General features: G+C 36.6%; 1 protein-coding gene across 6 annotated transcripts in view; it reads right to left on the reverse strand.

The window, feature by feature from the left end:
* LOC113062035 (adhesion G protein-coupled receptor B2) overlaps positions 1 to 26158 on the reverse strand; it is a 273272-nt gene that overhangs the window by 79942 nt on the left and 167172 nt on the right. For all 6 annotated transcript variants that reach the window (XM_026231541.1, XM_026231540.1, XM_026231542.1 and 3 more), the window contains exons 5-14: positions 23805 to 23969; positions 23013 to 23177; positions 21199 to 21300; positions 19434 to 19540; positions 17754 to 17948; positions 17437 to 17505; positions 13183 to 13291; positions 12890 to 13036; positions 8749 to 8824; positions 4658 to 4760 (exon numbers count right to left, since the gene is read on the reverse strand). In XM_026231541.1, the coding sequence (XP_026087326.1) occupies positions 4658 to 4760; positions 8749 to 8824; positions 12890 to 13036; positions 13183 to 13291; positions 17437 to 17505; positions 17754 to 17948; positions 19434 to 19540; positions 21199 to 21300; positions 23013 to 23177; positions 23805 to 23969 (1238 nt within the window). The remainder of the gene's footprint in view (positions 1 to 4657; positions 4761 to 8748; positions 8825 to 12889; positions 13037 to 13182; positions 13292 to 17436; positions 17506 to 17753; positions 17949 to 19433; positions 19541 to 21198; positions 21301 to 23012; positions 23178 to 23804; positions 23970 to 26158) is intronic.

Genomic DNA, 26158 nt, shown 5'->3' on the forward strand with positions numbered 1-26158 from the left:
TATATGAACTGTTCCCTCCTGGTGGATTGACCTGTCCAAAGCAATCTAAGAGTCCTTAATCGTTTTCAAGAAACAGCTGAAAACACATCTCTTTAATCTTCATTTGACCCTCTAACTGTAGCAGGTGGTAACTGCTTTTAACACTAGCATTCCCTGTTCTTTCTTTCCACTTTTATTTATTGAAAATAAGGACCTTTTTACACAAGCATTAACTATATGTTTTTTCTGTTCTATTGACATCTAAAAATGACACTCTAACACTAACATTCCCTATTATTTTTCTATTCAATCTAATTGTTTTGTAGACCAAACAAATATACACACAAACACAACAACACTAAATTTTAGGTGAAAGTGTTCTTGTTCATTTTATCGATCATATGTTGCTGCCTCATTGCTGTGCTATACATTTAAAAGAAATGTCGTTTAATTTTATAGTAGGCCCTGAATACTTATATACAAATATATATCTTTTTCATGAATGTATTTTACAAACATACAAAGAGCAATGTGCAACATTTGACCAGATTTAATCTAACACTTATTCACTTTTATCTGTTCCCCTTTTTTTCACTAAAAGTTAATATTTTATAAAATTATTGTGCACTAATGATTTTTGATGTCCTTTTTTCTTTACGAGAAGGTTGTCTATATTTCGTATATTTAGATTGTAACACACAAAAGAGTGACGATAAGGTCAAGGTTTTAAGAAATCTGTAACTCTCCAAAATGTGTGTTGTAATCTCCTTTTGTGCGACAGTTGTTACTGTTCTCTAATTTTGATCACTGTTTCCCACAAACATATTTTTCAAATATGTTGATATAACAGTGGTATACCTACAGCTAATATTCCTTCAAATATTTCAGAAAGAAAACAATTATTTCTACATTTGTCCTCTTATTTTGATCCTTTCATCAATTTTATTGATTGATGGATCTGATTTTGATCAACAATAAACAGGCTGGTATAACACCACTTCTTAAGAAACCCCTGTTAGAGAACTACAGACTGGTTTCCTTTCTACCTTTCATTGCAAAATGCAAAAACTATTGAACGAGTTTGTGTTCAACCAAGCCTCTGCCTTTTTCACACAGAACAATCTCCTGGACAGCAACCCGTCTGACTTCAGAAAAGGACATTCGACCTAGACTTCCTTGATGTCAGTTGCTGAAGCCATAACACTGGCAAGAGCGGCTTCCAACTCCTGTATAATTATCTTGCTAGATCTGTCCGCTGCTTTGGATACAGTGAACCACCAGATTCTCCTGTCAGCCCTATTGGAAAATGGCACCTAAGGAGCCGCACGCAAGTGGTTTTAGTCCTACCTCTCAGATAAGTCCTGCAAGGTATCTTGGAGAGGTGAGGTGTCCAAGTCACAACAACTACTGGGGTGCCGCAGGGTTCAGTTCTTGGACTACTTCTCTTATCTGTCTAAATGGCATCACTGGGTACTGTCATTCAGAAACATGGCTTTTCATATCACTGCTATGCTGATGACACTCAACTCTACCTCTCATTCCATCCTAATGATTCATCATTAACTGCTCGCATCTCAGCATGTCTAACAGACATTTGTTGTGGATGACCATCACCTTCAACTCAACCTGACTAAGAAAGAACTGCTTGTGGTTTTAAAAAACCCATCACTTTGTCAAAATTTCACCATCCAGTTAGGCTCATCAACCATAAACCTTGAAGTTTCTCAGACCATATTGCTAAAACTGCCTGGTCCTGCAGATTCGCGTCATACAATATTGGGAAGATCAGCCCTTTATTTTAGAAAATGCAAAACAACTCCTTGTCCATGCTCATGTTCTATCCAGCCTTGACTATTGCAATGCTCTATTGGCAGGTCTTCCAGCCACTTATATGAAACCTCTACAATAAATACAAAATTCAGCTACAAGAATAATCTTTAATGAGCTGAAAAGGATGCACGTCACACCTCTATTCTTCATTTTGCACTGGCTACCAGTAACTGCTCGCATGAAATTCAAGACATTAATGCTTGCCTACAAAACCACCACCGGCTCTGCACCCCTTTAGCTAAATTCATTACTTCAGAGTTATGTGCCCTCTAGAAGCTTGCATTCTGCAAGTGAATGATGCATTATTGTGCCATCTCAAAGAGGCAAAAAGTCACAGACTTTCATTAACTGTTCTCTCCTGGTGGAATGACCCTCTCTCTCTCTCTCTCTCTCTCTCTCTCTCTCTCTCTCTCTCTCTCTCTCTCTCTCTCTCTCTCTATATATATATATATATATATATATATATATATATATATTCATGATTTGTGAGTCTGGGATGATGCCCTCACTGTATGACCAGTGTGAGGCTCTAATCAGGATTCAGTGGTGCATGGCTGGATGAACAACTCATTATTGATTCATCAGCGAATCAACTGGTCTAATTGACTAATCTGTCTCGGCTCAAGTTATGCCTATTATGCCTTTTTAGGAGGAGGAATCCCACATGGGATGTTATGACCTGAACAATAATCACCTCTGACCTTCTGGAGTCCAACAGACTCCCACAAGGGCTGCCAGAATCGGGGGGAGATTATACATTTTTATATGGTCTCAGTGAAGTGTATACCTCCAATAAAAATTGATTCAGCGTGATACAGACACTATAAAGGACTTTTTAAACATGTCATTGCCCCCAAGTTCTTAAACAATGGCACATACTGGAATGGATCAAATGATAGAGTCACATTCTGACAGTTGACGTGAAGTTAGTGTTTGAATGACAGATGGTTGACACAGTCCACTCCACAACAGCCTTAGAGTTGTTTTCTGGACAGAATAACAGTCTGATCAGCCCAGAAACACCCACGCAGATCTTTGCTAAGGCCAGTTTTAAGTTTCCAGTATGGACTCATGCCATTTGATTGGCTCGAATGTACTTATCAGCAGCACAGATAGATGGCTTTGGTGCTCTCATTAATAATGAGAACAAATGACCGGAGCCCGTTTTGTCATTGCAGGTGGTAAACAAAACCAACAAAACATGCAATTAAATACATCATTTCAATTTGTCACTCAACTAACTGGCAGCCGGATGCTTTGAACATCAGTGATCAATAACCAATTTAGATGCCAGTACGCCCGTATTAAGACTGATGAATAAGGAGGATCGCTAGCCAATGACGCAGCTGGAGAGCACTGCCTCCATTCCCAGCAGCCTATGGGTCAGGATGGCTCAGGCAGGATGTCTTAGAGCAGCTGTCCACACAGAGGACAGGTCCTAACACAGAGCCTCAGATGCCCCCTTCCATGTCCCAGACATCTGCGGCCAGGGCTCCACTGGACAATCTGGACACCGACCCCTGCCAAAGTCTTTCATATACAGATGGGACTCACCCAGGATCACAGCTGAGAGGGGAACGACCTAAGTACGACGTGGGACATAGAAAACATTGATGAATCACATCCACTCCTGCATTTCCGAAACTCACGCCTCTGCGGTGGAGATAGCAGGTAAAGGTTGCCATGACGACTAGGGGAAAATTACAATGGCAGTGTTCTCCACACAGCTGATTTCTGAACTGATGTACAATCCAATCTGCAAGTTTCACACATTTTGCATAAGTCCTTGCGGGTATATTTTTATTACATTTTTCCCACATAAAATATTGAGAGACTTTATGTGCAGTACTTTATGTCCTGTGTATTTAGGGATTAAAGGTGTTCTATTCATAACAGAGGATTATTAATAGAGGGCCATTCTAACAGAACTGTATTTTGTGTCTGATTATGGTGTTCAAATAGACTCACTGTGCTAGAAAGTCTGTGCTCACTATTTCTCAGGCAATTTGTCACCATGAGTGAATGTTCATTGGTTATCGGTTTGGTGGTACATTTAGAACCAAAAGGGGCAATATAATAATATATATTATTATTACTTTATAATATAATATGTATTTGCTGAAAATATGATATAAAAAATTCTGAAAATATATAAAAAGATTCCTCTATTCTGCATATATACACTGCCGATCAAAATAAATTTGCACAATATTATCAGGATCTGCTGTTAATGGCTTAAAATGTAAACATCACCATTGGCCCAATGAGAAACATTATGCTGATATACCTTGCCGATAGGACAAATTACTCGCATGTGCTCAGGGTGTGCTAGTGATAAAAAATAAAAATAAAAAAAAACTTTTTTTTTAAAGATGCATAAAATAAACCAAAAGTAAAGACCTTAAGATTGTAATATAAATAAATTCAATTAATTATGAATTTTTTTTACAACAACAAATTAGCATCTTATAATATGACACTGATGACTGGAGTAATGGCTGCTTAAAATTATTATTATTAAATTATTTTAGAATATATATTTATTTATTTTATTATTATTATTATTATTTTTTTATTGTACGAATATTTTAAAATATTACAGTTTTTACTGCATTTTGATCAAATAAATGCAGCCTTGCTGAGCAGGGGAGAGTTAAAAAAAAAAGTTTACCAACCCAAAAACTTCAGAACGGTATTGTTTAAGGAAATAAAACTGATTCAACTAGTCACCCAAGTGACTTAGTTAAGGAAAGGTATATCAAAAATATACTGATGTAATAGGCATATTTTTGGGGGGCATTTAATATTAAAGCCTGTTAAAATATAAATAAAAGTATAAAGTACTTACATTGAGCAAAGGGGCAAGTTCTACTGATACCAAGGGCTCGGTGGGCTTGGGTAAAGGACGCACAGTCACTGTGAGAATCTTCGAGCTGATCACGAATGGATCTCTGGGAGGAAGGAACATAGAGTGAGTAAGATCCAAAACTAACTCTATTTAAAAACTACTGTACCAAATATGAATCAAGGCTAGGCAACATTCAGTATTTAAGAGTTGGCACCCTTCATGATTGAATTGGCCACTGCCCACGGAATGCTCAATTAGAATCTGAACTGAAATGACAATATCATGAAATTCAAACCTGCAATTCAAATAAATTCAACACAGTCACACAACAGAGAACATTTATTAGTCGAAAAATTGTGTTGCAAAACAATAACATTTTAAATTTCGTCTAACTCTCCATATTTATTCACAGAGACTTTTCTCTGCTAATTAGACATATTTCTCAAAACTAAGTTAAATATTGCCAATTTACATAACTGAATACATTTTTTAAATCACATTTGTAGAGTAAATAATATTATTAATAATAATAAAACATAAATAAAATACAAAACTTCACGGGTGCCATTTCAAATATTGGTTAGAATAATAATGTACACTTAGCAGTTAAATACTTAGATGTTCATTACATTTGTACTTCCTTAAATCCGGAATACAGCTCTGACACTGTATGCCACATCAACTCCAATTTGATTCAACTGAATTCTGAATGGGACACAACCCTGGCAGGTAATCCATGACAGAGCATGATTCAATGGCTGAGTGCCACCGTTTGTGTGTGTGTGTTTTAAATCCATTGGCAGAGCTATTTTGGACCATCCTGCGCTGAGCAAATCCAAATGTTTTTGATGTGTGTGTATGAGGGTGTGTGTGGTGTTATGGAGAAAGATACAACTTGTGTATCTGTGGGTGTTGGGTCACAGGGAGATACATTCTGTCACAAACAAATTGTGCATGTTAGCCGTCCCTGGGGCTGCGAGAGCAAGGATATGTGCTCTGCGCCAAAAAAAAAATAATGAGAGACAAAGCAAAAGCAAACGAAAAACTAACAAATAGCCTTTATCCCATACATATTCAACGAGGCTCTGTCACAATCAAGCACACTAAGTAGCAATGACCTGGATACCCACGCTTCTAACATGGCTCACAATATAAAGACACAGAAGCAAACACAAGAAGTGAATGTCGGCACGCTCTTATGTTCCTCGGGTTGAGGGCTCTGACATGTTCAGTGAATTTGGACAGTGAACTTTCGACCCCAGCAGGGTTTGAGTAGGAGAAGATACTGTACATCTCTACATGCCCCCCAGTGTCAGCTGCACAAATCAGCCTAATTCAATTCTCAATACAGACATGCTCTCAGTAGTGGTTGCACTGAGGGCAAAGGCAACACAGTTAACCAGAATATCTAAAAATGTAGCCTCACACATGCCCCCAGACCCCCCCACCCACACACACACACACATTTAATTATTAATTTGAATAAATACATACTTAGAAAATAAATAAAAATTAAACAACAATTCTACAGTAATTACATTTTACCTTTTATTGTCCGTCTAGACCAGTGGTTCCCAACCTTTTTCAACTCACGGCCCACACAACCAAACACATATGTTTGCGCAGCCCACTGCAAAAAAATTAACTGACCCCACTATTGTTGGGTTAATAACTTAGTCTTTATTGAATGAACTGTCAATGAACAGAAAACAGCTCGGGTTGGTACCGCTTGGCACAACTGCTGTTGTTCTGTAACATATGCAGCAAAAATATCTAACATAAATTGGCGGTTTATCCAATAAACAAGCTCGAATAGTGGAAGCATAGTTACAGTTTAATATTTATTTTGTTATTTTATTATATATATAAAAGTATATTATTATGTTATGACTTAGACATTTTTACATATATGAACAATATCATTATTTATTTTAATAGTAATTGGCGGTCCACCTGCAATACCACCACGGCCCACCGGTTGAAAACCACTGGTCTAGACTAATAATGTTCCCCTGTGTCAATCTCTGTGAAAACAGCTAAGTCCGTTTGTTAAGGTTTTGGCCATGTAACAGGGCAAATTTGAGAACTTAAAGGGTTAGTTAATCGAAAAATCTAAATTATGTCCTAAATAACTCATCCTCATGTCGTTCCAAACCCATGAGACCTCTGTTTATCTGCGGAACACAGTTTAAGATATTTTATATTTAGTCAGAGAGCTCTCAGTCCCTCCATTGAAACTGTGCACGGTATACTGTCCATGTCCAGAAAGGTGAGAAAAACATCATCAAAGTAGTTCATGTGACATCAGAGGGTCAGTTAGATTTTTGAAGCATCAGAAATACATTTTGGTCCAAAAATATCAAAAACTATGACTTTATTCACCATTGTCTTCTCTTCCGTGTCTGTTGTGAGAGAGTTCAAAACACAGCAGTTTATGATATCCGGTTCGCGAACTAATTATTCTATTTAACCGGATCTTTTTGAACCAGTTCACCAAATGGAACTGAATCATTTTAAACAGTTCGTGTCTCCAATATGCATTAATCCACAAATGACTTAAGCTGTTAACCTTTTTAATGTGGCTGACACTCCCTGTGAGTTAAAACAAACCAATAATCCCGGAGTAATTCATGTACTCAAACAGTACACTGACTGACGGCTGTGAAGAGAGAACTGAAGATGAACACCGAGCCGAGCCAGATAATGAAGGAAAGATTGACTCATCGGTTTTCTGATCATCAGTAGTTATTTCGGTTCACCGGTTCTTTTGCGCTCCACATAATGGTGTCATTGGCGATGATTGCCCTTCATTCAAGTCTTCGGTTTACCCACGCTCATAACATTAGCACAGATCAGTTCAGAATCAATCACCAAAAGAACCAGTTCGGTTCAGACGCTCTGTGTGTCAGTCTGCTTCACACTGAATCACACATGCGCAGTTATCATCAGCTCCCCAGGTCTCGAATTGGACGCATCTGACAGAAACGGTTCTTGACTCGAGAACGAGTCAGTCTTTTGTTTGTTATCTGGCTCGGCTCAGTGTTCATCTTCAGTTCTCTCTTCACAGCAGTTCAGTCAGTGTACTGTTTGAGTACATGAATTACTCCGGGATATTGGTTTGTTTGAACTCAGAGGGAGTGTCAGCCACATTAAAAAGGTTAACAGCTTAAGTCATTTGTGGATTAATGGTTATTGGAGACGCAAACTGATTAAAACGATTCAGTTCGATTTGGTGAACTGGTTCAAAAAGATCCAGTTACATCGAATGATTCGTTCACGAACCAGATATCACAAACTGCTGTGTTTTGAACTCTCTCACAACAGAAACGGAAGAGAAGACAATGGTGAATAAAGTCGTAGTTTTTGCTACCTTTGGACCAAAATGGCTTCAAAAAATCCTAACGGACCCTCTGATGTCACATGGACTACTTTGATGATGTTTTTCTTACCTTTCTGGACATGGACATTATACCGTAAACACAGTTTCAGTGGAGGGACTGAGAGCTGTGTTTCGAAGATAAACGGAGGTCTCACGGGTTTGGAACGAAATGAGGGTGAGTTATTAATGACATAATTAAGATTTTTCAATGAACTAACCCTTTAAGAGCCACGTCCTTTGGCAGAGCATCAGAATATCCATGGTATGAATCATGGGATTGACAGGTAGTGCAGGAATAGGAGGTATTCTTAGAATAGACAGCACTGCATGTCCATTTTAGTCTGCTGTTGTAAAACTAGAGCAGAAGACGTGAGAGTGTGGGAGCACAATGAGCCCACAAAAAACTGGCAAACTTTACCAGATTAACCATGGTTAAGCCTGTATGAAGTCATATGAACTGTTGGCCTCCCATCAGAATGGAAATGGTATGGTCAAGACCTTCAAATAAGCATTTTAGTCAAGTAAGCTCATTTCTAGACAGATTAAAACAGGCTTAATGATTTTTCCACTTTCATTCTTTGGATCAATTTCAATGTTGATAATTGTCCATTTTCTCTGCCAGCTGGTATCAATCATACAAAGAGTAACAGAATGAGTTTCCTTGAAACAGCTTTCAAAAATGTATTAATACACACTCAAAGACTGGACTTACTTTGGTGGGGGCATTATGAGGCCGAGGGTGCGATACAGGATGGCTCCAATGACGAAATATGGTGTGTCATCTGATTCTACGAGATATAAAGGGTCACAATGTCAAAACATAATACTTGAAATGTCCTGAATATCCCAGATCAAAACTCCATTAAATTAATTGAAACATAAAACAAGGGAAAATCTTAAAACATTTGATTTTGTACTAAATTAATAAATTGGGGGAAATAACTGAACATCATGTCACTGACTCTCTTACTCATATTCAAATATGAAGGAAAAACACATCACAGCTATTGGTAAAACTTTATATTAAGGTGTACGTTACACGTTACTATTATAATAACAACTAATTATTCATAATTACATGCTAGAAACCTAAGCCAAACCCAAATCATAACCTGTATATAGTATTACACGTATAGTAAGTACATGTAGATAATTAATATTACTCATTACTTATACTGTATGTATAGTTACACTGTAACAAAGACATCTTAAAATAAAGTGCAACCCAACCATTTCATGATCACCATATATTCAGCTCCAGTTGAAGGAACTAAAAGCACAAAGCAAACTATAAGAGAAGGATATTTAAGAACACTCTTAAAGAGAGTTAGTACAAATCCTGACATTTAAAAGACAAAAAGGAGCGGATTCACAGAGATATGACCACTGATTCTGTTCCCAGGCCATCTGTCCACTCCTCCTTACTGGCTCTTTAGCCCTGTTTCAGAAGAACACATCTCAGTGCCTTTCATATCATCTGTTTTGTTCTCTCCTCTGCACGAGTGCCTTGCCTCCACATGTACCTCATCATCTGTTCTTTTCTGAGACACTATTTATCAAGGACCTCTTTCTTCTCCATCCCTCCTCACTCTCATCCAATTCTTCTTCTCCTTGAAACGCTGTAGACCTCCAGAGACACTCGTCCCTGAGTAAATGCCATCATATTTCACTTATGGAGGACATGCTATGGACACAAAGTGAAAGTGATACAGTAATAGGTGATGTGACGAGCCTAAAGTCCATATTTCATTGTTCTATTGTTCTCATGCTGCACTGGAAGTCCTCACAACTAATCAAAAAGTTTTTTCCAGAGACGGAAAATGAGCATTTAGGCCTGTTCTAAGGCACTTCAGAGGCTCTGGTGTTACTGCAAATTTCATGAAGAGAAACTCAGCCAAGCATGGCTGAATCACTGTTGCAATTTTCACTGACATTATGCAATTTAAGGTTTAATAATTTAGCTTGAATAGAGCTTGTTAAAATATCAGAACACAATATGAACACTGTCTGATGCAAAATATAGGTTTGTAACTAAGTACCAGTGGATAACGTGATCTCCTTAGCATATCTTAATCTCTCCAAAGTTATATTTTAGAACCTTAGAAAATGTATTTAATGTTTTTTTTTTTTTAATAACAGTTTTTTAATAATGTGTTTAAAAATATAACGTTTACTGAGAAAAATACTTTATAAAAAAATAATATATATATATATATATATATATATATATATATATATATATATATATATATATCTTATTGTATTTCCAGCATTATTTTATTATTATTCATATATAATATAACAGTTTATATTTTATAATCACTGATGCTTACACATCTAACATTAATAGTGGGCAAAAACTATGCTAGTATGTATTTATAAAAAAGAAAAAAAAAATGTAATTAAAAGTTCCCCTCAGACAGACACATTAAGTTTAATGGCAGTGCTATTTTGGACCATCGTGAACAAAAAAATAACTAAAATCAGCCAGATAATTTAATGCCCCAAATCTCGAAAGACCAACAAAAATCTCAACAAGACTCTTTTAGCTCAGTTTGCTGTCAAAGGATGAATAAAGGGAGGCGTGTATCATCCCTTCACTGAGAACGAGGATGGCACAGGACAAGTGACGTGATTCATCCAGCAACCCTGCAGTTCTATTAGACTCTTCAAATCAAATGCCAATCAGCTCCACAGCGCTTCTGCCTGCATCTTAAACTATGAGTTAATAGATGACAATCACACAACAAGCCCTGTTGGTCTGGTCTGAATGGAGCCTGACTTCTATCTTCCCCTCTATTCTCTGAGCTATCACTTCAACAATGCCATTTCGAGAAAGGGCCCTGATGAACCTTTCCTTCTTTCAATAAAAAAAAAAAAAACATTCTGGACAAAGCTCAGCCCAGGGAGCCATCTTATCTCCGATGGCAGTGGGCAGAATGGGGGAGCATGTCGAGACAGGAAGTGTTTGTAGTTTCCTGCTGGGTGGTCCTGTAATGGTTTAGCCTGGAGTTGTTGAGACACTCGACAAGGCACTAGCAATAACGGTCATTTCTTTGATGTCCGTTTGTTTCTGTCTCATTTCATTCAGCACTCTCTTCAGCATTCAAACCAGCTCTTCCCTGCCCACATTCTGTGCTTTCATTCTCTCAGGCAGAATATCTTTCGAAGACTGAGTTTGAGGACTGAGTGCCTGTCATGCTGGCAGATCGCTATGATTGCATTGGCCCATTTATTCTTCCTATTCTCTCAACCATGTTCTCTGTCTCTTCCCAACCCACTGACGGATTGAATTCAGTTGTTGTCTGCAGTCAACTAAACACGACTTTACAGCTTAATGCTTCTCAGTATTATACACACAGAGTTTGGTTATTTATCGCAGAACGGGGGTTCATCAGACCGATACATATGGAAAACAATCAACAGCCATCTTGGTAAGATCATGCAGCTAATGGAAATGGGCATACAATTACAGCTCCTGTCCTCTTGAATGAGGCAAATAAGCAATAAAATCTAAAGACAGTGTAGCTATAGAATATTGTCAAATCATGCTAACAAAACATTTTACAGGATGGTCTTATTAATAGAGAAGCTGACATGGTTACAGGAAAAAATATGAGATGGAAAAAAATGCTTTTTAATTTTTATTTCAATGTGTTCACTGGCAAAACACTTGGCTTTTGCATTCCTCGGAGAAACGTTGAATTTGCTCACAAACTTTTGAGTGCGATCCAAAAAACTGATAATGGTAGTAACATGAGGTAGGAGGAAAATATGCTCCATAAATACACATACAAATCATGTTAGAAATAAATTGTAGTGGAGTTAATTCCTTAACTCCTGTTTTCAAGTGAATTCAGGTACAAAGGTTTTGACCCAAAGGTTGCAGCCATATTATTATGTATAGTCAAGATCACAAAATTAAACTTATTAGTTAAAGTTTCTCTACTTTTAAAAGAAAGGTCTCTCATATATTTTGTTGTTGATGTTAAAGTTCCTTAAATTGAACCTCCAAGCCCTCGGTTCTGTCTGTCATATTGTTGAAGATTTATTCATATTGACAAACTGTGACATGCGCTTATCCTCAAAAACCACAAACAAAATCTACACAAGGTAAAAGAAAATATAATCTATACTAGATACACATGGGCGCAATCAATAAGAAAATAATGTCTCTGATAACTGCTATGTATTTTGTGCATTGAATTGTTGGCTGCCAAGAGCATGAAATCATCAAAACTCAATTTAACAATTCAAACAGTTTTGAAACTGTGTATGGTCGCTGCTAGATGTCCAATAAAACGTCTGTTGAGCATCACTGATTTAGGAGACCCATTCCCACATTTAAATGCAGCTGAAACACTGCAACTTGGCAGAGTGTACTTGCTCTAGGAGGGCTGACAAAAAACAAAAAAAACAAAAAATCAGGGGAGTCGAGAGAAGAATGTATGACAGGAAAGAGAGTAATTTAACATGCTAAGACACTAGCATTTCACATTAAGCAGCAGAATCCTGATTGGACAGTCAGACGTACTGCTGATACCAATGGATCTAATTAATAACAATGATGAAGCTGCACACAGAGATGCAATGCATCTCACATACTGTTACAAACGAAAATACCACATGATAATTGAAAACACAACCAAAAGTGTATATTTACACATTGCACATATCACATGACTAGACACTAGCCATAACTGACACTCTGCCTCTTTCTCGGATAAGCAGTGAGACAGTGGCAAGATTAGAAAATCTTGCAAGCTGGAATCAAACTTGCATTTCTTGCAAGATCTCTATCACTCAACATGTCGGAGTGCATGCACTAGCATACCATATCCCATATCACTCACCATCGGAGGACAGGGTGAAGACTTCTTTGGGGATGAAGAGCTTGTCGTCTGCAGAACGTGCCCAGTCTTTCATTCCTCTCCTTCCCTTCATGGGGAAGTTGATGTCACTGGAAACAGCCGAGACTGGTTCACGCTGGATGGTGATTACTGACAGAACCAGAGAAAGACAGATTTACAGTCTTGAAAGTTCAAATATGAAACGCATCATGGAAGTACCTTTAAGAGGTTTGCACTGCACTGTTTGCAACATGACATTTACTTGTGGAACTTTTGTGGATGCCATGGGAACTTACTGAGGTTGTTGGTGACGACCAGAAAGCTCTGGAATGGCTTTTGAGCCTCTCCAATAAGATGAATGAAGTCTTCCACAACTCGCATCAGTAACACAGAACCCGGAGAGACCTAAAAGGAAGTTAAATTGATCAAAAGTGGAAGTGAAGATATTTATAACGGTTCAAAAGGTTTCTATTTCAAATAAATGCTGTTCTTTTGAACTTTCTATTCATTAAAGAATTCTGAAAAATATCTAGAATATATAAAAGGGCTAAATGCAGCTTTGGTAAGCATAAGATACCTCTTTGAATACATTCAAATGTCTTACGGCCCCACATCTTTGAATGACAGTGTACATAATAACTCTCATAATTCCCAAACAAACCACTAAATGTCCATAAACTGTTTATTGGAATAAAATAAACTTTGGCTAATAACTGTCAACTGTAAAAAGCTGTTACTGAAAAACTATAAATTCTGCCTTCAAAGATTTTTCATTTTCAGTGCTATTTTTACAGCCAAATCGTGACAGTTTATGATGCAGCCGTGAAACGATGATGGAAAATAAACATCCACGTGTGAGATGAGGCACAGTATATACTGTCATCCCTCGGCTCTGTCATGTTTATAAATTGGCAGCGGGTTTTAATTCACTAGTCCTTTGTTCCAGAAAACAGCGTGCCACTTGCACATTTCACAGTGAAGTTCATGAGAACACAGAGTCCATTTCTCAATCTAACTGGAATTTTACTCTTCCTTCCAGCCTGTCTGTGGTAGGTGCTGTTGTTTCGTACCATAGGGGACTCCAATTCATAGTGTATATATATATATATGCATTTGCTTTGAATTAATCCCAAATTAAACGTATTGTAATATGTGGCAGATGGGGATTTGCTATGCATCCAGAAGAAAGACAGAAAAGATTGGTGCTCGATGTTGGTTTGAAATAAATAGAAGGGTAACTGGCATCATTCTTTGCCAAACAGGTTTCTGGTATCTTTCACAATATGACCTAATTTCCTTAGTATGCTGAAAATACGCTATTTGACAGAACATCTTTATCTTGGAATTTGAGTCTGGCTTCTGTGAAATACATGTATTAATATATTTTGGTACAATAACAATTATAATAATTGAAGAGGCCTTATTGCCTGCTGTCCCTGACAGCCAATCTTCTGCATTAGAAATGTGAAGGAGACTGGTTGCCAGGGACAACAGTCTCTACATAGTACTACCTAGGTACCATATGCAAAAAACATGGTATTAATGCGGTATAGTGTAAAACCACAATATTCAGACGTAAAAAGTACCAACATTTTGAATCAGTATTATATTAATAAACTATCATATTTACATATTCAGAATCCCTAGAATCCCCTGATATTATTGATATATATATATATATATATATATATATATATATATATATATATATTATCATGTTTCATCATGTACAAAAAAAACAAAAAAACAATAGCATTATCATAAAACCATGTCAACATGGTATCTGATGGAAATACCATGGTACTTTGAAATGTAACATGGTCCTCTTGAATGATACCACATTCATTTACCATTATTTTATGTTACATTTATGTTATGTCTTTCTCTGTTATTAATAGCTCTTGTTATTTGTCCAGTTAGTAAGTGTCCAGATGGTGTGGCAAAAACAAACAAACAAACAAAAAAAAAACATTACATAAAATATACAATAAATATACAGGTTCTGATAAAACAAAATGTGTGTACAGTACATACAGTACAGCAAATTTTCTCTGTAACTAGGCAAATATCGCCATGTTAGAGTCAAAATGAATTTCTAGATCATCCCCATTTACGTTCCTTCATGCTCATGCTCTTACTGTGATTGGTAAATTGGTGTAAGTTATTTGAAAAAGTAAAAAAAATAAATAAAAAAAAAACATTTTTTTTTTTTTTTTTTTTCACTGTCCCCATCTGTCACTCTTGTATAAATGGCTTACTTGTAGTTTTACACTGGGAAAGAAGAAAGTGTAATTTTTTTATTTATTTTTTTAAAGGCACACGTCTCCTTTAATGTTCTGGCATAAAGAACGAGTATTTGAGGGGACATGGTGAACACTCCAGCAGGCTCACAGGAGAAGATGATTATTTACAGAGCAGGGAGAGCAGGAGGTGTGTCAAAGATTTGCCTGCTCAACTGTGCTTTAACACCAAAATCTGGCTCAGTCACGCTGAGCTAAGCACCTGCCGCCCACATACGTACACAAACATAAACGTTCACCGGAGTCACGAGCATGTGCTGCACAGACTATGCACCGTATGTGACCATTAGTCAACTTTACCTCCACATACCCCATGTATATCATTTTTAAACAGTACAAACTTCAATTTCACATGTTTTAATAAACCTTAATACATTAACCCAGGAAGTGACATCAGTGACTACAGTGCACTATAATGGTACAAGGAGCATTGTGGGAGCAGAAGTCTCTTAAGTCTATTATGCCCACCAAGGCTGTATACATTCGCTTTATAAATATTGTGTATAGTGTCCTTGCAAAAAAAAAAAAACAATCAATCTCACCCTTAACATTTCAACAGTAGCATAAGTTTATGGGCCTTTTATTATCTCATCACTAGTTAAAGATCAAGTTATAGCATACCTCTCCTCCAGTCACATGACTAAAGGAATCAAACGTGTACATAGCACAAACTGTTAAATGTGACAGGTTTGTTTAAATCCCCACCTAAATTTGAGCAATAATATACTTACCCTAACTACAAATTGGCACAAAAATAAGACTTATTTAAGCATCTTTTGCTCTTCCACACATTTAAATATTGAATCAAGAATGTATGTTTTTGACAATCCTGACATGATGCAGAATAAATTTCTGGGTTCTCATTTATAAAACTCTCCGTAGATTTCATTCTAAAATTTTACGTAGGCACAAAAGCTAGATTTTGTGTATGCCCAAAAGTTTTCGGATTTATAAAACCATGCGCACGCCACAACCTACGCAAAAATCTCTTTATAAACCCCAGTCAGGGGAAAATTGTGGGTATGTGCATTTCCAACTCATCTTCTCCCCAAAATCACCATATATGGAGCTTACACCACAGAAACATAATTTTGATTATTTCAAATTAAATGTATGCAGTTTTGCTGATAAGATAAACATATTTTAGCTATTTTACTAGTAACAGATAGACGCATATTTATTGCAGTGTATTGTCTGATTCGGTGCGTCACTGACAAAGTACTGTAAAAAGGAAACATGCAAATCTTATCATTTTCTCCTAGTTATGTCCTTCAAATATAGTGGAATTTTCATAATGTTGTAGAGATGGCTTTACACAAAATTAACACCTCCATGCAGCTGTGGTTGTACAGAAATCCAGCAGTGTCATAATATCGTAGTAAGTACGCATCATCGATTATTGTTCTCGCTAAAATATTTATCATAACGTGGTCTTTATTTTAGTTTAAAGATTAATTATTGCGCACCTATAGCACTCCTCGCTGTAATGAAAATAACATGTCACAGGAAAATTGTTTATTGTTAATGAAATTATGCAATTATGTTGTTTGTAAAATTATGTAATTTCAATGTTCAGTGTTATCTCTTTTAATGCAAGTGGAATATTTAAGGAAAAAAAAGAGTTTGTACGCATGGTTTATAATATCTGTACGATGCGTACATATTTACAGCAAGTTTATTTTTTATAAATCCTGATATGTGCGTAAAAAATTGTGTACGCAATTTCTATGGCTATTTTATGTGTACGGAACGTTTATAAATGAGACCCCTGGACTTTAAAGTGTAACCATTCTATACATTGTTATTTGAAATTACCCCCCCCCCCCTCCCAAAAAAAAAAAAAAAAAGTGTATGCTCTAACTACGCAGTTAGTTTGGACCTCTGGTCTAAAGTCTTCATGGATGGATGAGTTGGAGAAAGTTTATTACCATACAAACATGGCCTGGCTTGACATCAAAGTCACCATGGACCTCACTGCACATAATCTAAAGTCACATAGTGTCTAATGGAGCGGTGTAATGCAAAGAGGCAGCTCTAACAGCACATCCCTCTCCCAACACACTTCACAGTCGGCTTCTATTACATCCAAAGCTAGTCTGATTACATCTGTTATTAATCTGTGGGATCAGACCTGGCTTTGATGACACAGCTCTGTCTGAAGGGGAAATTAAAACGGCACAGATATGAACAGTTCTGCTCTTTGGTCGATATTTGCAGGTGTCTTGCCAGGGGTGAGGAAGGACATTTTACCTGGTGAGCATCTTCCCACTTCTCCAGGTTTTCAATGTCCAACATTAAGCTGACAATCTGGAAGAATTTCTGAAAAAAAGAAGAAGAAATATTACAATATATGAAGTTGGCGTGGAATAATATATGTAATTTTGAAGTTGACATATCAAGCATTGATCTAAAAATGTATAATATACATGGCATTATATAGATTCAAAGCAGTTAAAAATCTGTGTAAACAGTGGAAAATATCAAAAGAAAAATTTCCTGGTCAGAATTTTTGTCATCTACCCATTTATTACTTGTACCTTTACACACACTCACAGGCAAATACACACCTGCACGTCGTCAGGAGCTGGGATGTAGGTTGCTCGCTTGAAGGTGTCCGTCACATTTCGGAGAATCTCCACAGAGAATAAGAGGTCGCCGCTATAATAATTCTTACGGGACATTAACTCCAGGAGACTCCTCACGATCTGAGACATGCCCTCCCCTGCCAGGGTCCTCTGACCCTTCGCAAGATGTTCTCGCAACTACAGAAAAAAAAACAAAAAACAAACACACTTTTATGCACAGACACTGATAAATAAACCTCAACAATAACCACAAAAGCACAAAGTTGCCCCCTGGGTTTAGAAATAAGACCAGAGAGATAAACTCCAGCTCCCAAATTAAATCAGCAGACCAATTTTAGATTTTTAAGTCTTTTCTCCACCGATTTTAATGGAAAATTCTGAGGAATTAAAATTTAAAAGAGAATAAATAAGCACACTGAAATGTAGAGACAGATTTAAAGGTAAGCCAGAAAAGGAAGTGCAGAAGAACATGCTGGCTTTGAAGCTGAAACAATATTGATCCGGGTCTGGAGCAAAGCGAAAGCAGTTTGAAGGTATCGACAGCCGCCTTAATCTACTTCCCATCTACAGTTAACCAAGGTGTGAGCATAACAAAGTGAAAACAACTTCTCCCTTAGTGAATCAACTAGCAGCGTTCTTGTTTGCGGTCGAACGTCAGCAGACAAAGTGTTGACAGTCTAATGACAGCACTGTGAGTGCAGGAGGTGGCAGACAATGGCAATCAAAGTTAATTAAGCACTGTCTGATTATAATGAGGGGTTAGTGGACAGGTTAACAGCACAATCAACCCCATCAAATCACGCCTCGGTTGAGACCGAATTAAAACCTACTCAGCATTATGAAATCAAAGTCAAAGGTCGTGGCTGAGGAATTAGAAAGAGTGCGTGAAGGCAGGATGTTAAATCTGTTAGAAAGTAATCAATCATTATCAAAACACTGAAGTCTAACAACAAGCGACAGAAAGTACATAATCGATATGAAAGCTGTGAGACCAGGGAAGTTTCTTTTCAAGCATTGTTTTTCTTTTTTTTTTTTCTTTTTTTTGTATGGACTAGCTCAAAGGAAGATTCTCAAAGTAGTGGTTTTCATTTTCTTTGTCTGTGTGTTTTAATAAGTAGGTGTACGTCAATGGAATTGACTCTTTTTAATGTTTTGCTGAGTGGCCATTGCAGTTATTATCATTTGCAAAAAGTGACAGCAGCAATGTTCTCTCCAGCACACACGGCACTTTAAACAAACTCCAATCTATCACTTTTCTATGGCTTGTTATCCACTCTAGTGAAACCACCAAACAAAACGCAAACAAATGTGTCATGGTCTGACAATAGTCCAATAGAAATATCCGTCTGTTCTCAGTAAATTAATAAATAAACATACATAAATACATACATACATACATAAAACAAATACATATATAAATTATATATTCATTTAAAAATAAATTATTTAATAAAAATAAATAAATAAATTCAAAACACTCTGAAAACTCTTATATTTGCTCATATGTATCTGAAGATGGCAATACTCGAAGACAGACCTGATTTTGAGAAGAATCAAAAGTAAAAGATGGTTAAATAACGTGCATAAACAAAATAATATTCATAATCTAAATCCTCCCCATGTTGTGATATCACAGCACGTCATCCTCATCCATGTACTCACAGATAAATGTAAATATCTATATTCGAGTGAGACACATCTGGCGAAGCTCGGAGGACCCCAGTAAGCAACTCCATTAGCGTCCAGCAAACAACGACGACTAGCAGATCCTGCAGGGAGAGGAAAGAAAAATCAGATCTTATCACTGTTGGGCACAAGCAATAACAACATGTTTGGCAGACACGTACTGAGATGTTCACACGCTTCATAAAAAAAGACCACTGGGATACAGCATTCTATCATTTCTGGGATAATGTCCGTTTTGAGTATGTCATTTTACACAGTCGTAAACTCAGTTTTGCTTAAAATTTCTGCTACTTGCATCATTCAGATCACCGGCAACAAGACTCGACTGAGGCCCCAACACTGGTATCCTCCCTAGGATAAAAATGGGCCTAAAAATCACACAGGAGACGCAGGCAGACGTGGAAATGTAGCCAAGCAAAACGCTCTCTGCAGGAATTGGTTCTTCTTTTGGGTGTTAGTGAGCATGACAGTCCGTTCTGCTCGGGATGTGGAGTTTATATAGATTACAGATCACCGTTGAACCCATTCAACACTCTGCTTTGTGCTCCCACTTCAAAGACATCATTCTGTCTGTTCTTATTAGGTAAGAACTTATTAGCCTTGGGTGTCTTTCTCCACTAGTATCTGAGAATTATTGCACGCTATACTCAGAAAGCACAAATAACCCCCAGAAAAACACTCTCACTGTGATGGGAAGGGTTAGAAACTCTTGAGCCAATCTGAAGAGTGCAAAATGCTCAATATATCTCATTCATAAAACATGAATGTCATGTTGTACAAAATGACTCCACAGTCTCTCAAAGAAAGAAATTTGATTTGTGTTGGGTCTGCAGCCACGTCTGACATTTTAATCCACCAAATTCTGACTTGATATCATTTTTACAGGATATTAACTTTCTGTGGCGGCATGTATTGGGCTGTAAACTTTCTCATTAAGTTCCCTCTCATACACCACTAATTCATCTCAATGGGCTTAAGAACTGAATGCTGATTAACTGTGTGGATACTAACTTATTTTGAGCCTGTTGTGCACTGTAGATTTTGGAAGCTGCACCGATTGCACCATTGATGGATTTTTATAATGTAGTTTAACCAAACTTAAAATCTGTTAATAAAGCTGCATGTCACGGTGAACGAAGAAACTAATGTATCAGAAGCTGCATGAGATATGGTGTCTTTGGCTATGGCCAAAACAACATTAGATGGTAGTTTTACATGTTTATGTGAATCTAGGCGGTGGCGTACACTCTGAAGCTAGTCATGCTCAGATCACTATCATTGCTTGAGTGGCTTTAATTTACTACTTATTAGTCACATGGTATGGCAGCTGGCATTTTCATCTAGAACAATGTACAATAAACTTTTTAGAAGAACGGTCATCCTTGAGCAAGCTGGGTTTTGGCTTTAGGGCACAATGGTCATGGACTGTTCTTCACATAGAACCTGTAAACTTTCGATTGCTGGCCTAGATAGAGACTAAACCAGCAATTAGATCAAGAAGAAGAAATAAATTGACAATAAATTGCCATTATCTGTGGGTTTAATTTAGTTGTTTTGGACCATAACAGCCAAATAAACTATGAAATCATAATATTTAACATTCTGTTCCATGGAAAGAAAATTCTTGGGTCGGAATAACATGAGGGCAAGCCATCTTCAGGTGAATTATCATTTTAATATTTCATATTTCTAAAATGACTCAAGTGTTGACTGGATGTGGAGAATGTGTGAAATGACATACCAGTGGCATTTGATGGACACTTGTTGTATACCGTCTCTCCAGCTGAGGCTCTCTTCCATGTCAGGTCTACTTGGTACTCATCCTTACATATTTCATGAGGTGCTGCACACAGTATGAATCAAAAAATGTAGATTAAGCAGAAAAAAAAGACTAGGAAACATGTCTAAACTGGCATTAAATATAAAGCTTATATAGGATCGACTGATTGCTCTCACATGCATAGGCACGAAATAAATAAATAAATAAATATTGCTTTCCAGTAAAAAATATGTACAATCTATACCGTTACGCATGCCAATAATAATAATAAAAAAAAAAAAAAAAAACTTAATTAATTACCTTTGTGTAAACATTCATTTTCAGGTTTTATGTCTTTTTGTCAGCAAAAAAAATCTTTAAAAAGGATCGATTTTACCTCAAAACCAAAAAATTTAAACAATTGTAAGTCTTGCTTGATTATCTTCAATTAAGTTTATTTTTCTTACCCATTGGCAAAAAGTTTGTCTTGTTTTATTTGTAAATTTAATTAGGTTTACGTCTCAAGATTTTTTTAATGAAACAAGGACAAAGAAATACTGATTAAGAAAATGAGTTTTTGCGGCGCACAAAGCAGATTCCGTAAAGATCAGTGACTTGAACAACACACATCTCTCTCCAACTTTCATTTAAAAGCTTCTTCTGAACAGAGAACAACCCAGGGGTGAGATACAGAAGGGGACTGGGTTGAAAGTTGAGAGAGAGGGAGAAGAGAGTCCTACCTTTTTCATCTAAACATAATACACCCCGACAAAGCTATCGGACAGATTTTTGTCTTCAAGTTTCTGGCACCATCAAAGCCCTGTGCCCGATAAAAGTTCAGTGGCAATGTCTGACATTTATTTAATCTATAGCCTCCCGAAGCTGCAGTCAAGGGCATGCTTATTAAAATCTGCTGTTTGCTGTGCTGCTTGACATGCTGACAAATCACACATAGCAGCACTTTGAACAATTCCCTTCTGTCAAGAATGACCCGTCTCAATTGAAAGAGAGAAGAAATGGAAACAAAGGAGAAGAGAGCATGTTAAATATAGAAGAAGAAAAAGAAAATGAGAGAGGCCAAATACACTGATTGAAATGGGACAAAGGGAGCGAGATAAAAGCAAAGGGCACTTTTTACAAATAGAGTACAAATTAAGGTCTGAAAGTCATGTTTTTTAAGCATTCAGTGAACGCTTCATATGTTGATTATCAACCTCAGAAGACCACACTTCATGTTCAGTGAGCTATTTTGTTTTATTTTATTTATTTACATAAGACATTAATACTTTTATTTAGCAAGACCACATTAAGCTTCTCAAAAGTGTATATATATGTCCCATGTCCCCATTTTTCAAAACGCTTATAAATCATACAGAATGAGTTTTTTTGAGAAAGTAAAAATGCAATGCAAGTTTCCTGTGAGGGTTAGGGTTAGGTGTAGGGTTGGTGAAGGGCGATAGAATATACAGTTTCTACATTATAAAAACCATTACGCCTATGGGATGTCCCCACTTTTCACAAAAACAAACGTGTGTGTGTGTGTGTGTCTTTAAATCATGGAACAACAAATTTTCCCTTCATGAAAACTGTCATAAAACTTCACAAATGTTTGAGTCAGACTTATAATTGGCTCTGAGAGTGAATTGAATTGTACAGGAAATCAAAAAAAGAGAAGAGAAGAGAAGAGAAGAGAAGAGAAGAGAAGAGAAGAGAAGAGAAGAGAAGAGAAGAGAAGAGAAGAGAAGAGAAGAGAAGAGAAGAGAAGAGAAGAGATGTTTTGATCATAAAACACACACCTGGGCATTTCTTGTCATTGCAGGAGCGCACTTCCTCTCCAGAGCCTTCACAAGGGTAACCCTGGATTCCTGTGCCTTCACACATACGGAACCGCCGCTGCCAACCAGAGTCACAGGTTTTGGAGCACAAGCTCCAGTGATTCCAAGCACCCCAGTTACCTCCGTCTACACATGAGGAAGAAAAAATCAGAAAAAGAGATACAATTACAGGGAATACTTGTTGACCATCCACACAATGCAGTTTTGATACTCTGGACATGAACACTAGAATCCCAGTGCTGTTGAACAGTTTATCAGCACTGTTGGAACCAGGGTTATTTATAGATAACTAAAAATAAAATAAAAAATACTTGAAAAACACAACAAAATTACTAAAAGTTTAACAAAAATTATATAAACTGCAATAGCATATCAATGATTCTGTTGACTGTTCAGCCAATCATATTTGAGGACAGGCACTAACTGTTGTGTAAAACATGAAAAAAAGCACTCAAAAGTGAAGTGACAACCATATTGAGCTGCAGTGTGAATGTGTTCATAAAGCACCTGCATGAAGCTAATTTGCACTTATTAATTATTATCAGGGGTGCTAACTGCCATATGCTGACACAGCAGCATATCTGTGGAACAAGATGAGCAGCACAGACCAGTAAGTCTCTGCAGTTTGGTACCATAGACAATTCAGTGCATTTGCTGCAATTAATTAGACCATGAAAAAAAAAAAAAAAAAACAGCTGTGCACTTAATCTACCTGTCAGTTTAAGACTGTAAGCCCACTAGTGGGAAACTTACCCCCACAAGATGGGTTGGTGCACTCACGAGTTTCTGCATGCGGCCCCTTACACTCTGCCCAGCCATGAACTGACACACTGCAACGCCGCTGCCTCTGCTGAGTGCCGGAGCCACAGGAAACAGAGCACTGAGACCAGGCGGCCCAATCCAACCACTGCCCCTCCACTGCAAACACAACCACAGGGAGACGCAGAGAGAGAGAAGCGGAGGTGAGAACAGAATAAGACAGTACAGAAGCGGAGGAAGGACAGGAAAGAGAAGGACATAGAAGTGAGGGACAGAAACCAACAGGAAACAGGCGGTCAGAGGTACGGACAGACGGGGTACAGCAAGGGGTCTGTGTTTGTCTGTAGCATGTGAGTTTGGAATTTGGTTAAAAAGGTTTTTACTTACCCTGATACAAACCTGAGAGATCACTTCAACAAACTGAGTGAATACTGATTAGTGATTAAGCAGATGTAAAATATTTTACATTTTTCAAACTTCATGTTTTCCCCCCTCATTATAAACAATACAATCAGAATAAAAACATTCCCATGAAAAAAAAAAAAACAATAAGATAAAACTTTATTATTATTTTTTTCTTTCTTGATTTTCATTGTTTAGTTTTAACGTTATAAAATAAATAAAACTAAATACACTAAAACGTCTATCATAGACGAAAGAAATCACATCATAAATTTAATTTTACTAATTTATTTTCACCTGCTATTTAAACCCTGGTTACACAATTGTATTTTTAATAATATTTTAAAAATGCGTTTTAGGATCACCTCTTCTTCATTGAACACTGAATTGCCACTCTTTCTATTAGAATAAACATTGACCTGCACATTAAAGGAGCTCCAAGTAACATATTCATTTTCATGAAACTTAATTGTAGTCTAATGGGTTTCAGAGAATACCGGTGCAAAGAAAAGACGGAAAAAATAATAATAAAAAAAAAAAAAAAAAAAAAAAAAAAATATATATATATTATTATTATTATTATTATTATTATTATTATTATTAATTAAAGAGAGATAGATGGACTACTGTGACAAACTTAAAAACACAGGAAGTTCAAGTTTTTAAAATTAAAAACTAAAGTTTTTTGTTAGACTGATGCATATTCCAGATGTTTCAGCCTTTAATTTCTCACAGGAAATATAAATGAAAAATTAATTAAAGGTAGAATCTTAAAAAAAAGAAAAAAGAAAAGTGATTACTATTCATTGTTTTTCCATGTATAAAAGACAGCAAGCACATTATGTATTTCACATTCATTTTATATTAGATTAACTATGGACATCAATACAGTGTATGCAAACACAGCAGAAGAAGTTCTGCCTGCGGTCATATCGGTCTTCTCTCTGTCCGTCAACTACAACAAAAAGCAATATGAGATCTTTTGCATAATGGATGAAACAAGGGATCAATGTGCAGTGACTATTTCTTACTTGAATAATGAGATTCAAGTTTTCTGGTGAAGTTCAATGTGAAAAAAATAATATGTAGGGTGAATGCTGCTTATGAAGCCCTTTCATAAGCCCATGTCGCTAATCCAAAGCCCATTGCTTATGAATAATTTTGTTGAAGCATTTATGATTTTCTGCAGCGTTCATGGATTTCAAAAAAAAATTCTTAAAATCTTGTGAATGTTTCACTTCTCGTATCCCTAGATCCTTTGCAAAACTTCAGAAGGCCTACATGCCTCGGTGGACACATACTCCGCATGTTCTAAAGAAAGAATTATATTTCAACTTCATCCATCAAATTATGTCATTAATCTTACAGCTTTATGTTTATATTATGAATACTTTCTAGTGTGCACTATATATACACGTTCTGTGTAAATATTTGTAAAAAAAATAAATAATAATAATACAATATTTAATATATATATATATATATATATATATATATATATATATATATATATATATATATATATATAATAGAAAAACAAAATGGAAAAGCATACAAAAAAATATAAATAAATACCTCATTAAATTTTGGCAGAATGATGCATCACAAAACCAGATGCATCTGTATTCTCTGTCTGTGATCATGGAGGATCAGTGTCTCAAAGCAAGAACTTGATAAATAATAACCTTATTCTAAAGCCTCCCAAACTCAATAAACAAGGATAAATGTGGCCTGTCTGTCTGCGCCTCCATGAGAGTATTGGACTTATCATTGCTCATAAAATCAGAAGCCAATGAGGAGAGAGATCCAGCACATGTGGTTGCCAGGAGAGACAGCAGCTGCAGCTGAAACCCGACAAACACAGTTGAGCATTTATGGTTTCTCACTTTACTTTAAAAGAACATAAAGGGAGAGGGAGAGAGAAATCAACTCTATAATTAAAGTAA

Source organism: Carassius auratus, chromosome 44 (genome assembly GCF_003368295.1).
Source record: "Carassius auratus strain Wakin chromosome 44, ASM336829v1, whole genome shotgun sequence".
In the NCBI taxonomy this organism is placed as follows: Eukaryota; Metazoa; Chordata; class Actinopteri; order Cypriniformes; family Cyprinidae; genus Carassius; species Carassius auratus.